The sequence below is a fragment of the Balearica regulorum genome, chromosome 15 (assembly GCF_011004875.1).
Source record: "Balearica regulorum gibbericeps isolate bBalReg1 chromosome 15, bBalReg1.pri, whole genome shotgun sequence".
Classification (NCBI taxonomy): domain Eukaryota; kingdom Metazoa; phylum Chordata; class Aves; order Gruiformes; family Gruidae; genus Balearica; species Balearica regulorum.
In genome coordinates, this window is record NC_046198.1 from 2125501 (window position 1) to 2143246 (window position 17746).

Consider the following 17746-nt stretch of genomic DNA (forward strand, 5'->3'; position numbering starts at 1 on the left):
CTGCTTCGTTATGGCATGCGATAAAAGAAACCGTCAGCATGTCAGCTTTCTTTGTGTCTGATACTGGTACAGATCTGATTGTTCTATATAGCTCACTTCTAACAACAACTCAGAAATCCCGGATGGGAATTTTTGTTTTCTTCAGGAATGGATTATTCACTAGCTATCATATTTCCCCACTCTAAACCCAAGCATAGCCACAGAGCTGCCAGTTTCTTAACCAACCTGTTTCACTTCAGAAGAAAGGAGTCCTAAGGCAATGTCTGGTTCCAGGTTTATGTGTTTCATCCCAACCACGCGGAATTTTTCTAGGTCTAGTTTTCGGAGGATCCTTGCAAGACTATGGCTCCAGGCACCAGGTTTGATCAGCAGCACTGTGCAAAGAATCTGGGCTCCTGTAACAAAGCACACTAGTGAAACCCAAAGCCGCTCCTAAAATCGGAGGTAAAACATACAGCAGTATTTGTTTCCTAGCTTTTATCTAAAAGCTGGCATGAAGTTCATAAAAATTTGAACAAAAAAAGTCCATTAAAAAACCCCCTGAGCATATAGGATTGTTTTTTGTTTTGTTTGATTTTTAGTTTAAAAATATATCTAAGAGTCTAGGCTTGTAGATTTTTCCCCCCCGCCAAGAAATCTGCTCTGAGTCCAAAAAGTTTATGGGGCAGATCTGTAGGATAAGACTCGATCCTTTATATATTACATATGAATATTTTAAGTGGGATAAAATATTCCCTTTTACATTTTTCATGTGAACTGTAGTGATTATATGATATAATCCTTAAGACAGCTATTAAATTCTTATTCCTCCCAGTTTATCTCCTAGTGTTCTGTATCTCTGTTAGAGCTATGTTTCAGAGAGGCACTAACAAGTATGACAGGTCCCAATTAATGTTATAAACCTATTATGAATAGAATTGTGTTTACTAAAATTGAAATTTCAGCAAAAGCTTTTTGCTGCTGACAAAGCTCTCCCAGCAGAGCTGCCAGCCAGGTGCAACACTCGGTGTCCTACAAGGAACAGAAAACAAAACAGACCAAGATAGTTTTGCTGTCTGATGACACAAAATGTATTAAAAGGCAGAAAATACCTAAATTTCATTTTTAAATGACAGCATTTTCAAATTATTAGTTTCGCTAAAGCACCTTGTTACTAGGAATATAGTTAAGATTTTATTCTAATAACATCCTTTGAAGATTTATTGGCAACTGTAGTGTCAGAACCAGTCAGGTAGGCCCCATTAACTGCTGGTGCCTAACCATGTCAATCAGCATGAAGCATGAGGTAACAGTACTGCAGGCTGCTAAAATTCATCCATGATTATCTGTTTGCATACATAAAATGTCATTTTACATTTCCTGTACACTCCACTACTAATTATACAGATGTCGATGCAATGAAGCGTCAACAATGCTACATATAATTTAATGCACACCATTGTTTTGAAATGGCAAGTAGCATGTTGCTGATTCATGACGGAGAAATAAGGGTTCAAAAATAAAAAAGCAAGATTACTGCCCCCCAATTTGATATGGAAACTTAACCCTTATTGTGCAGGGAGCCCTCCTATTAAAGATCTGCTATTTTCTTCACATCATTCTTGAACAGAAAGGTTTAAATGCCATAGCAACAGCCCGCAAGTACAGGAGGAAGCTGCTCGGATCCACTCAGCTGCTCGCATGCAGAACGGCAATCTCGACTGTATACTGTTACATAAGCGTTCATTGTCCTCAAGATGTTTTACTCACCATCTGCTATGTTTCTGGGCAAACATTCTCATTCTTGTGGTATGTGAATCACTACATACTGCATATTTATGGACTTTAGACGCTTTAGGAGGGATTTGCCTTATTGCACTTTGCCATCTTGGTTTGGTCAAAGACAAGTGCTGAAAACAGGTGGAACACCTTGCCACCTAGACTTGGTTTTCTCTCCTCGGTGATTATAAGTGACAACGGTTAGAGAAAATGCTGCTATCTATCAATGGAACTGTCTCTATTGATGAGGACTTACCAGAGGCACCCACTTGGCAGCCCTTAAACATTGTCTGATAGTCTGATTTCTATCTTTAGTTCTGACTGCTCAGGGGCTTTTCCAGGTTTGCCCAAGTTGTCTGGCCTTTGTTATGTTTTTCCGCTTTGTAATATTTTTAGATCCCTTCCTCACAGCCAATGATTTTTTTTTTCAAAAAAAAAAATTATTACATAGGTTTTGATTTCATAGTGTAACTGTGAAAAATGCTGTTTATTTTATATACTATTTATATGCAATACTTTAGATATGTGTGTGGCTTAAGTGTAAACTCAAGAGAAGCAACTACCAGATTTCCTGGCATGCTTAAAAAAAGAGAATGTATATCACTGCCTGCATTCAAGCCTAATGAAAAAGCTGGTATAATCCTTTGCTTATTTTTGGCTGGTACATCTAGACAAGTCATTTCCACAAAGTCCTTATCAAACCACATTTTTCCATTTGCTCTTCTCTCACCTGTTTGCAAGAAGGTAAACAGTGATTCTGCATGGCATCTCTGGCTCTGCCCCACTAAATAAGAAAAGCAGACAGGTTTGAGTAAGAGTTATGCATGTTCTGGGACAATAATTTGAGAACACTGCCACCATCTTTACATAATGGAGCCAACATTGCTACATCACACCAGTATTTTAAAATGTTATACTGGGACATGCATGGAGTGATTTCAGGTCTATGGGGACACTCTGGGAGATGTCATATTCACCACTTCTCCGGTAAGCCCATTAGCATATACCAAAAAGGACTGGAAGTACTAAAGTGTGTTGGTTCTTGGTTGCCTTTTCTGTGTATTTCAGGGATTGGCTAATGGTGGTTTTAAGCTACCTTTGTGCTCCCAATATTTCACAGTCAAGTTAGAAGCTGCCTTGTTTTGGGTGTAAGTCCCAGAAGCTCGGGTGTTTTGTTTAATGTCCTCTCTCACGCCCTTGGAAGCGGAGCGCTGCGTATTCTGACTACACACCTACCGAGCCCCGATCTGGGGTTTGGTCCTTTCCTCAGCTCTGCTGATAAAAGCTCACTGACATTCCCCAAGCAGCCAGGAACGGTCGCTTCATAAGAGCAGTGGTTCTTCATAAAAGCAGAGCAGTGTAAAAGGAGTCTGGTATAAGTGAGTCAGCGCTTATGACAAAAGCCTGTTTAAAAATGTTTCCTTCAATCTAATGTAAAACCTGCGGTGACACGGAGAGGGGAGGAAAATTTAAGGTACTTCAAGGCACACCTGAATTGAGAAGTTATCTAGGACTCGGGTGAAATGAAGAGAAGCTTGCATCAGATTGATAAAGGACTTCCTTTGCCAGTAATTGGCAAGTTCAACCAGTGTGACGTGCAAGGTAAACAACAGAAAACTAAAATCTGTTCATCAAAACAAGATCATTACCATTCTTTTCTATTTATTCCTGTCTGAAATCCATGTATTTCTATTTCCCAGAGCAATGTATTGGGAAGGTACCTAGCCGAAGTGTTCTCTTCTTTCAATGAGACCTTTTTCTCTTCCCACATGTCTGTCTTTTATTTTGCTGAAATAGCAAGAGTACATGTAGAAGGTGGAATCAGCTCCAAGGTCCTTGCCTCGTAACTTTTTAGCTCACATCCTTACATTACCAATTTTTTCATTAGTATTGAGGTTATTTGAAAGAACTTCTAGGATCTGAGAAGTGCATGGTGACCTGGGTGGCACTGTAATGCAAAGAACAGAGGCCCTGTCTGAGACTTAGGAAATGTGCATTCTGCTCTGATTTCTGTCACTCAGTTATTGGGCAATAGTAATCAATACGTTTCACCTCTCCAGGCTTCAATTACCCCCTCCGTAAAACATAATGAAACTCAGAGATGGCACTAATTACTCTTCCAGCCTACTTTCCACACCAGCCCTAGATAGGTCATCCAGGCACGCACAGAAGAACTGTGTAGGAGAAGGTAATCTGCCAATACCACCACCTTCCCCCAGTACCAAGCAGACCCATTCGGCCTTTTCTTTGTAATTCCTGGGATGATGATGTCCAACCAAAGGTTTACTAATCCCACTTTGACAGAGGACAGAGTTACAGGGGTTTTTAAATCTATTTTAAGAGTATAAAATTATTTGTTTTTATCCAAGAGGCAACTGATGCGTACTTCTGGTCTTACCTTCAGCCCTGGACTTCTTGCCAGGTGGTGGCAGGTATTTCATAGCAGGGCAGTGTTCTCCATCTGAGAAAAGAAGGAAAAGTATTTTTATGGATTCACAGGGACCTCCACTGCTTGGGGGGGGGGGGGGGGGCGGTAACAAAGACCCCTCTGTTCCTCCTGCAAGAACAAAAACAAGAGGAAAATGTGTATTGACCTCGTAAGAGAGATAGTGTGGGATGCTGAAGTCATGCTTCAGCTATGCACCTCTGGTTCTTGAGAACGGCTTTGGTGGGAAAGGCTGGCATTGTGATTACAACCCACCTCAATAAACTGATCTCACACTTCTGCTTTTCTCTTATCCTGCCTTTTGATCTCAAGATAACTTCAATGAAGGGCAGTAATGCATGAATTCTTATGGCTTTATACACTAATTTGGGATGTCTGATGCTTTCTTTTTTGAAGGCCGTCTCTTCTTGCTCTCCAACCTCACGTAAACCACCCAGGTAGTTCACTGTCAAATCTAACTTTTTGTGAGACTAGAATGAGTATCTTTTTCCTGACACCATCACATTTTCTTCTTTCTATTGAGTAAAGCCAATTTGTTACTCCACACTACATAAGCACTGTGTGTTTGACACAAGCATCTAAGTTTGTGTTGACAACAAAGGACCTTTCTTCCCCACAAAAAGATAGAGGAAGAGCTATAAATTAAAAAGCATGAGTGCACTTCTAGAACTGCGTCACTCCTCCTCAGTTGATACACGGTGTTACCACAATCTTGATTTATCTCTGTTTCTGAATAATCAGAAATTGTCAGGCTCAGAATGGTTTAACTTTAGGTGTGAGGAGTCAGGCTTCCCCAAGGACAGAGGTGATATGCCAATATATTTGACGCTAGAAGAAAACAGTGAGAGCTCATGCTCTGCTGCTCCAAAGCACCCAATATCAATAACACCACAGTCTGCACAGTGATTTAGTTTAAGGAGGCGTGGCTATACATTTCTTGCTACAGGAGGAAACTAGCAGGTTTACTATGCTGAAAGATCAATGCTAGCATATATCACTGAAGCCTGAGAAGCTTTTGACAGCAAAGGTCTCCGTTCCTCATGAGCTGTTCATTCTCTTCCAGGATAAAAAGTAATTCTCAAGAAATCTGCTTTCTTCAGCTCTTGCAGATCTGTAGTACCTTTGTCTCCCTGAGTACAGGGCAAGGCCGGGGCATCTAGCCTCAACAAGTTAGACACCGCAATTAGGTGCCCACATTTAGGTGGGATAGATCTCGACCTCTGTTTCTCAGTTTCTCTTATATGCAGAGACAAAATGCATAGTATTATTTAGTGGTCCTGCCAACTGCTGTAATATCTATTTAGTATTTATGGAGTACCTTGAGATCTTCAGAAAGGGAACCAGGCTGTGTGCAGCCATGTGAAATTAAAAGGTCCATGTGTAGATGACCTCCACTGGCTCCTGCTGACTTAATATCCCTCATTGTTATTCAGCCACGCGTAGACTTTAACCCCAAATTATTAAGTTTTTCTCTGTCTTAGAAAAACCCATAGCAATGGATTCCTTTGTCCAACTTCAATAAATTCCCAAACACTCTATACTCAAGGACATTATAAGCAGTAAAAACATGTCCTACCAGTCACAAAATCTGTCTCTGTGAAGAAAAGGACTGCTTGTCTGAATGTCACCTCTGGGGTCAAGGCCATTACTGTCTGTAGAAGACCATCACTTTTGTTTAGCTTCTCCCTGCATCGTGTTAATCTCTTCAATGCATCTGCAAGAACTTTGAAGGCATTGATCTGCCGTAATGCACACACAAGGACTGGATTTGACATTAGTGTATCAAGGCTTCTTTGCCAGGAAGCCTCTCCAACCTCAAAAGGGGTTATCTCTCTGGCCTGACGTCGAGTGAGATGGGGCAACCACTTGAGTCCTAGGAGCTCAAATCCTGAATCGGGTCCTTCTGCAAGTCAAGAGAAATCTGTTTAGCATCAGTTGACAGCATGTGTTTCATAGAAGCTGCGTTTTCTTTTGGAGACAAGTGTTCTAAATTCACATTGATTTTTTTACTAGACAACAAGTTCCAAAGCTGCTTTGACTTCGCCCCCTGTTGTATCCAAAATGGACTGTAATGTAGATATAGAAATATACTGGGGAAAAACCACAAGATACAAATGCTAGGAAATTACATTACTGTGAAAACAAAAAAATGGGCTATCTGGGAAATCAACAGGGAGCCACAGAGAACAAGTGCCGCGATTTGATTAGAGAACACAGCTAATGGAGAAGAGTTGAAAGGGAAATACTGAGAATACACTGATAACAACGTGGTTTGACACAGTATAATCCATCACCATAGATCCTTTACCACCTCTCACAACATTCCATTTTAAGCTATATTCATTATAGTAATAAGCTACAATTTAATGCTGTCTTATCTCTAAAGTAGCTTAAACGTTGTTTTGTCTGTAAAGTGGTCTTACTTCCAATGTAGCAAGATATTCAGGGACTCAATCCATGAATGCACGTTGCTGGAAGTTTCTGTCAGCTAGAATCTCCTCCTTGCCTACCATGATACAGAACTTACTCCATAGTATTGTTTCAAGAGAGCAGGAAATAACATAGTACAAGTCAGGGTGCCAGACTCCTGTCCTTTGCTAGTACATTTCCTGCATTATTACACTTCGATGCAATCTGTATCATGAAATTATATAAAGTCATCATCCTGCTTAGCACTTGACAGCACTCTTCATGCATTTGTAAGCAGTTAACATGGGGGATAGTGTCATTATTCCTCCCCTGTGCAGGAGGAAACGAAGCATGAAGCGGTGAAGTCTCTTGCTTCTGATCACAAAGGATGTCAGCAGACAGAATATTTTGTGACTTCTTAATTCCTGTTGCTGTGCCCCAAATACACAGCTGCTTTATCTCCCAGTACTCAGGGAGAGACACAATGCTCTGGATTACATAAAAGGCTTAGTAAGCCTAAGCACAGCTTTGAACTAATTTGAAACTCTCTGAGGAAAATTATGCCCACCTGAGCTGTTTGCAATATGAAAAGTGGCCTTGCCCATGACTAACTAGCCATGAGAAACTCCTCTGTTCTTCAGGCAGGTAAGCAAACAAACCTGTCCTCCTTCCTGAGGCCCCTTACACCACATTTTTCATAATGTTACTGCTGTTGTAAAAATAGCTAGACAGGGTAAACTTTCCTGACCCACTTCTGCTGCCTTCCCCAAGAACTGTGATCACCTCCACTCTGATCTTGGTTATTGTCCCCGGGAAGAAGGATCTGGCGAAGGAGCTCTCCAGCACTCTTCATAGCATCCATTCCAACCAGCGTCAGCATGACAACTTGCTCCATTTCAGGATCAGAGGTGTAAGTTTGATTGCGAAAAAGATCCAGAGGAATGTTACGGGGGTCTGGCACTGCACTGAGGTTTCCTCCTACCCAGGGAGATGATCAAAAGCAAATCTCAAATCTTTTTTAGTGTGAAGGAATTGACTAATTCTCATCTAAGCAGATGAAGGCCAGTGCCTCACTGAGATACTGCTCCTCATGCTGCAGCTCAGCATGGCCAGAAAAAGAATCACACATGAAGAGCAGTATCACAGCAAACATTTACTAATTAGTCACACTCCTTAACTGGAATTACTTTTTGTCATGTAAAGCAAATATATTCAATCCTAATTTTGATATCCTTATTCACACCATTAAGCAGAGTTGGTAGATCTATACCAAAATGATTTAAGGCATCAATTTCAGATCGATAACTAATGACTGACTTCACATTAAATTGATACCGCATTTTGCTTTCTGGGAGATTACACAGCATACAAATGAGGGCTAAATAGGCGACTGTTAGAATACCATGCATATACCCACCATCCTACTGGGAACTGTATAGCCTACAGAAGCCCTGGCCCATCAGAAATCTATGTTTGATTCCATGCTGTTTCACTACATGATTATTTAAGCAATGATATAAATTAACATTTACTTAGTTATTCCTACACCTTAACATTTCATACTGCTAGAAAATGGTGAACAACATGCACTTTATTATTATTTTTCCTTATGATTTAGTGTGAATTTGGTTTTGGAGAGCAATACTCTTCAATTAAAAATCCTGATACCCAACATTTAAAATAAATTAAGTAAAACCATATTAATCAGCTGAATACATAAGAAAACGCTACCTGTAGTTAGTAAAATAAACACATGATTACCATGACCTCCAAGTGTACAGAACTAGTAGGTTTAAGACTCTCCTACCCATTTGAGTCATAGATTTATAAGAGAAAGCACGTCTACTTGCTTTTTCAAGTCCTATCAATTTCCCAGCTTTGAATGAATGAGTTACTGAAGTGAATTCAACTGTATAAACCAAAATTAAGAACATTTGAGTAAAGTGAAATGAAAAAGTGCCTTCTCTGCACCTACGGAAGAAATTACAGCTGCCAACATTTATCACTTCAGCAAATTCTGGTTTTACATGCTTAACCACCAATTACTCTCTTTAATATTTTGACTTCTCTTGAAACTATGGTAATAAATACATATTGATTGGATATTAATCTTTTAATTATGGTAGGTTTAAGGCTTAATTCGTTGTTATCACATCACATTTAAATAATTTATTTTTCCATATATTTTTTAATTTACTTTAAAGAAAAGGTATTTCCATTTCATTTTTCTATTAGTTCTTCCATTCATTACCCGACAACAGAAGCCATCCAACGTGAGTTACTATGACTGATGGACAGCAGAACACTAAATGAGTCGTTACAGACAAGAAGCATATTCCTAATGTTCTTATTCAGGAAAATCCCCTAATGAGGTTGTCAGACTTTATAAAAGGCAGAGCAATACATTTCTTTGACCTACCCAGTGTCTGCAGCAAGGTCTCGGTGTAAGGAGCCATGTGAAAACACTCGGAGGGGTCCAGCCCAGCAGCAGCAGACAGGCAGCTCTGCCTGTTGCCAAGGAGGCCTTGCTTTGCCAGTTCATCCATCAGCCCTATGCACGCAAAAAAAGAACACATGAGGAATACAGAGCTCCGTGATGCAGCCTGAGATGAAAACACTCCTCTTATCAAATGTTTTGATTCATTTGACCACAGTTCCGTTAGAGACATTAATGCTGGTCATGCTGAGCTTACCTAAGAGACATGAAATGCACCTCAATCATTCCTTTGCCCCCAAATCATATTCAGTTCCAGTGGGGCAAGCGGCTGCTGAAAATCGAGGCTTGGCTACAGCTTTCTCTGAAGACACCTCTGCTTTGTGACCAGCACCCCTGCTGTTTCTATTACCTTCTAACTCCTGCTGTGAAGTGAAACGTGGAACGTATGCATAGAGGATGCTACACAGCTCTACGATTATAAGTGTCCTAAATAAGTTGGCGTCCACAAGGAAGAGAACTCACAAATCCTGAGTCCAGTGCTTGATGCAGGCCCTCAAAGCGAGCAGCAAGGCCAGCGTCCTGCATCCTACACAGCACTATGTGGCCACAGAGGCATTGCCAGGATTACAGACCTGAACGGAAACATCATGTTCTGCTCCTGTAACTCCCAGTCTGGAAAACAGTCGATTCCATGCCACTTTTACAGATACTAAGTGCTTGAAACTACCAATCTCTCAGTTCCCGTCCTTCCTCCAAAAGGCTGGGCTATGCACAGGTGATGCATGAAGGTACACAGTACAGTACACTTTCACAACAATCAGTTCAGCCTTCTGTGATAATACTTCAGACCACACTTTTAAAGGCTTGTTATTTTTTAAATTACTTTGTATACATTTGATTGCTTTCTACCATACAAGCCTGTCAAAAATTTACTGTAGTGTAGCACGGGAAATGGATTATTAGTGCTAGAGGCTGATGGCAAACCTCAGATGTCAAATGTGGCACTGACAAGAGATCTGAGCTTGTACCACTGACAATCACCTATTTGCTTTTCAAAATTCAGGTGGCATGGGTAACTAAAAACCGTGCCATCACTGCCACAGCAGCATTACCTGCTGTTTATTCAAACTCAACGCATGACAAAAAGTAAACGTGGACAAAAACGTATGGCGTTTGATCCTCAAGATGGATGCTCATTATCCAAAGACACCTATCTATCTGCTCTGTTTCAGGAATGATTGATGAATTTTTCCTTGCTTTGAAAATTGAACAGTGTTCAAGACCTTGAAGGGGTAACTGCTTTTCAGGGGTATTGATTACAAACACAAAATTTCTTAGTGCGGTATTTACCCTACTCAAATCCTTGTGCTATTCTATACCTCCCAGAGGCCACACCAAAGCTTATGTGGCAAGAATGGCAGCTTCCCCTCTCCAGGGCTCCAGCATACGGAATAAGGATTCTCTCTGGATCAATTCTGAAGCAACCACAGAACACATGGAAAGAGGCATTTGCAAAATCTGTCTACAAACAATGGGAAAAAACCCTTGGAGTTCTCTACGATGAGGGGAAACATTTTACCCTTCCGGAACAGCCTTTGTTCTGGTGCCCACCTATATATTTCTAGTGGAAACTTCCCTGTGCAAAACAAGAACACTGTAAACATAATCCGTGGCACTCTGTGAGAAAAGCAGCAGAAACTGTAGTTCTTTAATGAGCAACTTTCCTTGGGTCTACAGGCAGCAGGTGACACAGTGCTGTAATTAGTCTGCCATGATTAATCCACTGTGTCTGTACATGTTTTCAGAACATTCTGTGATAGTCTTGGGAGAAAAAGCAGAGGACTTTTTGAATTGTCTTTTTTTTTTTTCCCCCCAAAACTCTAAATGTTCTTTTCTATTGTGGATAGATTAAAGGAAGCAATCGGGCAGTGGATGAATGTCTCCATCACGAGCTATTTGCGGTGGTGTTAATGGAGGGGTCAGCAACAGTGATCCTCTTCTCTCGGCAGTAGTGTCTGAAGTGGAGATTGCAGGAAAACAAATGCAGGAACGGACTGTCCTGATGCAGTCAACATGCCCACTGCTAGATCAGGAAGAAGCAGGCAGGGCAGGTTCTTTGTTCCCTACTGATCACTGCTGTGGCCTGTCATCTTCCTCACTTGAGACCAATGTCAGCTCATCATTAAGAAAACCAAACAACACTTTTCCTGAACCAGAGCCTCCGAATAGAGTCTGACACAAGTAAGAAGATTTGGGGCAGCAACTTGCCTGGTTTTTGGCAGTCCCTACATATAAAATGAGATACAGTTCAGATGCTTGGAAGACACAAGCATGCAGAACTCTGGGCCAAGGTTAATAGGATCAGACGCTATCCTATCCAGATGATATCCATACATATTTTTTGCTACCCTACCTCCCTGTGCAAGAAGAATACCTAAGATGAGGTTACTGAGATGATGAAGCCAGGCCCATTATGGAGGTGTACAGTCGAAAGCCAAGAGATAAGGCTCACAAATTCAAACAAAGGAGGTTCCAACCTGACATAAAGGAAAAACATTTCCTCATAAGGATGGTCAAGCATTGGAACAAAGGCCCAGAGAAGTGAGGGAATCTCTGTCCTTGCAGCTTTTTGAGACCTGACTGAAAAAAGCCCTGAGCATCCTGATCTGAATTCGTCACGGATGCTGCATTGAGCAGGACGTTGGATAAGAGATCTTCTGAGGTCTCTTCCAACATGAATTACTCTGTGATTCTAAGTTCGAGAGGACTCCAGTGCTAAAGATCAAACAACTGACACAGATCAATCTGCTCTGTTGGATATGTAGTAGTGACTGATTTACACGTTGGTCTGGAGATACGTAGAGCAAAACTATCAGGCCCTGATGTAAATATTCCCTGCAATGTAACAGCTGTGGTTAGACTGTTAATGTTTAGCTCACACGCACTGAAATGCAAACCTTCTTTTCTGAGATTGTTGAGCAGTGAAAGCATTACCATTTACCAACGCAGGAACATGATGACTAGCATTCTCCTTTCTCAGCAACAAAATGAGACTGTGCATACGTGGTTCAGCAGAGAGCTCCCCTCTTACAGAACTAGTATCAGGTGAACTTGCAATCTTGCTAGGGCAAAATACAGCAATCTGAAATAAAGAGGGCTAGATTAGACTACTAAATCCAGATGTAATCACAATAGGGCTCAAGCAAATAGTTAAGTTACGATGGCATAACAAGATACAGCACACCAGCTGAGCCATAGTAACTTCCTACAATTGGGCATTCATGTGTCATCTATTCATGAGGCAGAGAATCTCAATTTAAACCTCAGGGAAGAGGCTTAACAATAATGTTCTGCCCTGCAACTGGGCTGGACCAAAAGCACAACAATTATAACTCAGCTGATATGTAGTACCATCCTAAGTCACTCATGCAAAAATGATCTTGAGGCCCAAACAAAGGGATGATTTTTCAGAAATGTTTAGCTCCAAACAGCACATTGAAGCAATAGCTGTTAACTGCTTAAATGGCCATTTAGGAGCGTGCTCCAAACATTTGGCTATTTGGGCTGTAGCATTGCATAAATAAGTTATGCTGCTTCTACAAAATTTTATGGGCAGGGAAAGTATTATTCCTCAAGCTTGATCACAGAACAAGCAGAAAAGAGGGACTTTGTACACAGTTTAATTTGCAAAATGATGTATTTCCTGATGGACATAGCGAACAACCCTAAGCATGATAATTTAAAGTAAGGAGTCCACTCCTTTTTAAGAGAAAGTGTCATATGATTCCTGGGTGATTTATCGAGTAAGAAGTGCAGAACTGGACTTCTTGCATATGTTAAGTTTGACTGAAATCTTGCATTTATGATTATTGCTGTTTCCTTAGGCTGACTTGTCAAAATGCCAACGGCACTCTAACTCAAATCTAGCATCATGACAGGGCTTCAGAGAAAAAGAAAAACAGTTATTTTTGACAATAGGAAAGCTCTTTTTGCAACCCTCTGGAATGCATTAAACTAGAGGACTTCATGCTGAAAGGCCGTAAGCAATCCCAGAGGGACTGCAAAGTACGTAATCAAACATCAGTCTGTTAGATGAAGACTATTCTCCTGAATACACGTTTGCAGATCAGAAATTGTTATTTTGGTTTATTGGGGCTACTGCCTGCTCTGGCTTATTTTGAAATCAATGGTTGAATTCATGTTTGCCTTAGTAGAAGGAGGCCCAATTATGAATTTATACTTCTGTTCTCAGTGAGAGGCTGAGGCCTGGTGGAATTTTCCTCCTAAAGAAGAAAACAGTATTGAAAGCAACCAGAGTACCACTCACAGGAATACAGAGAACACGAGTGCTGGCTAGCTAGTAAAGAGAGAACAAATGTCCTTGAGAACACTTACTAGAGGAGTGTTGGCTCACACCTCCATAAGCTCACAGCATAATGTTTCAGAACAACGGGTAACCCAAGGTATACAACTGAGCTGTGCATTCTGTCCAGTACCTGACTTGTTGTCATGCTCAGCACAATGCCTTGCTTGGGTGAAAGCTGCAGCTGTCTGATTCCTTGAAGAACAAATCCCCGATGAGTACAGACCGAAATCACATTACCATATGCACGAGGAGATACCACAGGTGACACCATCAAAATTATGTCCCCTAGATCAAAAAGAGGGTAAGAAAAGCAGCATATTATTTTCACGGAAGCAGTGCTATCAATGCAAGGCAACTTTCACAGTGGCTAGTTCCAACTTGAAGCACACCCCAAATAGTGCCACAGTATTTTACAGATTATTTGCTCTATCCAGCTCACAATGACTGCATTCGGAGGCCCGCCTAGAAAAAAAAAAGCTTATGGCATCATCAGTAATATCTTTATGAATCATCTGCCCTAGACAGTCTGTCTCATCAGGCCTATCTAGCTATCTATGAGCCGTTCATCTATCTTTGACGTATCTGTACTCTCAGTTCAGGTGCTAGCTGTGCGTCAGCTCCCATCAGGCTGTGTTTGAGCTGCTACCCTTACAGCTGGCAATCCAACAGCCATTCGCTCCCTCAGGGGCTAAGGACCTGATAAATCTGGCCACATCGATGGGTAATTAAATAAGGCCAACAAGACCAACTGGCAATTTGTCCACTGTAAAGTGCATGAAGCAACCCCAGCCATTCCTCTCTGCTATTTTTGGTGGTCCTAGCTTATAGCTAGCTTCTACAATCTCATTCAGCACTACCTTCTGCTTCCTTTTGTCCCTTCTTTAGTCCTGTCTTTAACCTTCATCCCAGAGCTTGCCTTGTGGCACTGGCTCCTGAATCTTTGTACCAGCCTGTGAGCATGACCTCACCTCATTCTTTGGTTTGGTACCATCTGTGGCTTCACAGGTTCCTGTCCTTGGTCTTCATGATAATGGTACCAGCCTGCTCCCTCCTACCTGATCCTCATCCACTAGGTTTGGCTGCTTGTGCTCTCCTTGTATCCCTCATCGCAGTAGATAAGGTTGTAGAAGCAACTGGAATTTACAGTGGGTTAGAACCTCAGGTTTTTAGATTCCTGTTTTCTAAAGTTGAAACCCAAGCTCACTGCCAACAGGGTGGCAACACATGCTATGAGCAAGCTCAGGAGAAAAAGCCTACAAGATCTCCTGAGCAATGTCTAAGCCCTAGCTTAGATACAACAGGACAAGCCATCCAGAGAGACTTGGACAGGCTTGAGAGGTGGGCCTGCGCGAACCACATGAAGTTCAACAAGGCCAAGTGCAAGGTCCTGCGCGTGGGTCAGCACAATCCCAAGCACAACTACAGGCTGCACAGAGAATGGATGGAGAGCAGTCCCAACGAGAAGGACTTGGGGGTGTTGGAGGATAAAAAGGCTGGACATGAGCCAGCAATGTGCGCTTGCAGCCCAGAAAGCCAACCGCGTCCTGGGCTGCATCACCAGCAGTGTGACCAGCAGGTCGAGGGAGGGGATTCTGCTCCTCTACTCTGCTCTGGTGAGACCCCCCTGCAGTGCTGCGTCCAGCTCGGGGGTCCCCAGCACAAGAAGGACATGGAGCTGTTGGAGAGAGTCCAGAGGAGGCCATGGAGATCATCCAAGGGCTGGAGCACCTCTGCTATGGAGACAGGCTGAGAGAGTTGGGCTTGTTCAGCCTGGAGAAGAGAAGGCTGCGGGGAGACCTTAGAGCCCCTTCCAGTCCCTAAAGGGGCTCCAGGAAAGCTGGAGAGGGGCTGGTGACAAGGGCAGGGAGTGATGGGCCAAGGGGAATGGCCTGAAGCTGGAGAAGGGGAGATGGAGATGGGATGTGAGGCAGAAATCCTTCCCTGTGAGGGTGCTGAGGCCCTGGCACAGGTTGCCCAGAGAAGCTGTGGCTGCCCCTGGCTCCCTGGCAGTGTTCAAGGCCAGGTTGGATGGGGCTTTGGGCAACCTGGGCTAGTGGAGGGTGTCCCTGCCCATGGCAGGGGGTGGCACTGGATGGGCTGTGAGGTCCCTTCCAACCCAAACCATTCTATGATTCTATGAAGCTCAAGACCTTTCCCTGAAGCCTCTGACCTACCTGAGGTCTTTGCTTTTTTCTAATCTTATCTTGGGTCTCTGCTTTTACCATCACCTTCATTATTATACTGTCCTAGTCCTAACCTAGTCCTAACATCACTTCATTCTGTACACAACGTACATGCAGATCTCTATAACCTGCCAAGAAAGAGCTCTGAACACAAATCCTTAGTATCACTTCTACATGGGTTTCCTCTACACTGCCCCGTTAATTTCTCCTAGCTCTAACTGAATGATATAATGGGGTTGGAAGTATTTTAGTCTCTGTGTCCCAATTACACTTGTTTTGGGGGGTAGGACTATTAGCAGGGAATGTTTCTTTTGGTTCTAGACTTTGTGATACGGATATCTGTCCCCCCAAGAATCTGACCAAGGCTCAGCCTGGTAGTTCAAAGCAATGGCAACAAAACAAGGGAAAGCCTTTTTTTATTACTAAGGATGGGACAGGCAGCGTGTTTCTTTACCTAACTTTCTATTTGGCTTTATTGATTTAATTTTGCAGGCTTTGAGCCAGACTGACGATAGTGCCACATTCATTTTATGTGAAGTGTCAAAATTTAGGGTTGCAGCTGGTAAGATGTTGGTTCCTCTCTAGCTGATTTTTCACATACACATATCCCAAATCAACAAGAATACCTCCTAGGGTCAGTAAAACTTTGATTACTGAGAGGGGGCAGATATAGCTGGTGGGAGCAGCAGTATGTTTGTTCTGCGTGCTCTGTGTGGATCTATCTTCCTGTCTCCAAGAGAAGCTGCTGGAGACCTGAGGGAAGGAGTCGGTGAATGTTTCCTTTCCCTAAAACCCCATAGGGTGTCTGCTCCGAGACCAAATTTTCAGCTTCTCTTCTAAGAGTCATGGTACAGTTATCTATCTGAGGAGCAAAGCTTGAAAGTGACTTCCTGAGCCCAAATACAGATGGAACGTGGTGTGGTGTAACTCAGCAGCCCACATCAAATGTGAATCATTAATGGCCATAAAAGGAAGGAGAGGCAGAAAATGTGACTCATTCCATCAGCAGCAACCAGCTGCCATCAATACCAATCCCAAGTAACACAGAGCCAATGGCTGTCTGCCAAGGTACTTGAGTTACATGCCCAGTTATACAAAAGAGTGTATCTCAAAGGTGAGACTTTCTTTTTTTCCCTTTTCCCTTCTCCATTTTCTTTCTGTCACCCTCTCTGTCACTTTCCCCTCCTTTCATCTTCTTGGCTTATGCTTTCATCCTTTTCTCATACCTTCTTTCCATTGGCAATATAATTTTCTGTGCCTTCTTTCTATGTCTGTACAACTCTGCTTTCCTTCTGCCACCTTCTCCCAAACAGCTGCTGAGTTTCCACACCCCTCAGTTTGTTTTTTTTTTCCCCTGGGAAACTCCTCAATTGTGGGAGCAGAAACTAATGCTCTAATAGCATGGTCTAAAATTCACTTGTGCCTGAGATCTGCTGTGCCAAGCCCCACTACAGAAGATTGTCAGCACGTGGGCCTGCTACAGCAGACACCCCTATACCACACAGATCCTTCTTTGCCAGTTAGAAAGCTGCACGCCTTGGCAGCTTTCCCTTGAACATAGTCAGCTTGCTGCTAGGTCTGAGTTCAGGAGCTGGAAGACTACTCCTACAAAGGGAAAAGAGGGATTTGGGTGGGACCAGGTGATAGCCAGTTAATATTAGCCCCATGAAGTGCTTTCCTTTCTGATTGCACGGACAGTCCTGCCCTGAATGAAGTCTTAACCATGTCATACCCACAATGATTCTATTCAACTCTTCACCAGTAGAGGTAGATGATCTCTAATCAGATAAACATGCAGTTTAAGGACACTGTCAGGTCTTCACATGACTATTTCTTTGATGAAAGAAATATGTGCACCCCTATGTGCAGAGACTTCCTGTGGAGTGTTTTTTTTCTTTTTTTACCCTTCAGTGAAATCTAGGCAGCCTACAGGACTCTAGCAGCTACTCCCATGAGGAGGATGAGGTGATAACAACTCTCCTCTCACTTCATTTTAGGCAACAGTGTTTCACTAGAAATTCATTCCTGGCTCTAGAACTGGCCAGGTCACAGCACTGAGCAATCCAGGGAGGCAAAATTTCCTGAAACAGGTGGGCTGGAGTAAGGTAACATGTGAAATAACGTAATTAGTGAAGGAGAAGCATAAA

The 17746-nt window shown here is 42.4% G+C and overlaps 1 protein-coding gene across 1 annotated transcript in view; it reads right to left on the minus strand.

Moving 5' to 3' along the window:
* Positions 1-17746, minus strand: part of DNAAF8 (dynein axonemal assembly factor 8) — a 94373-nt gene that overhangs the window by 22024 nt on the left and 54603 nt on the right. Inside the window, exons 18-25 of the mRNA XM_075767451.1 lie at positions 13547-13701; positions 12045-12192; positions 9033-9164; positions 7397-7591; positions 5781-6107; positions 4157-4219; positions 2489-2542; positions 226-395 (exon numbers count right to left, since the gene is read on the minus strand). Coding sequence (XP_075623566.1) covers positions 226-395; positions 2489-2542; positions 4157-4219; positions 5781-6107; positions 7397-7591; positions 9033-9164; positions 12045-12192; positions 13547-13701 — 1244 coding nt within the window. The remainder of the gene's footprint in view (positions 1-225; positions 396-2488; positions 2543-4156; positions 4220-5780; positions 6108-7396; positions 7592-9032; positions 9165-12044; positions 12193-13546; positions 13702-17746) is intronic.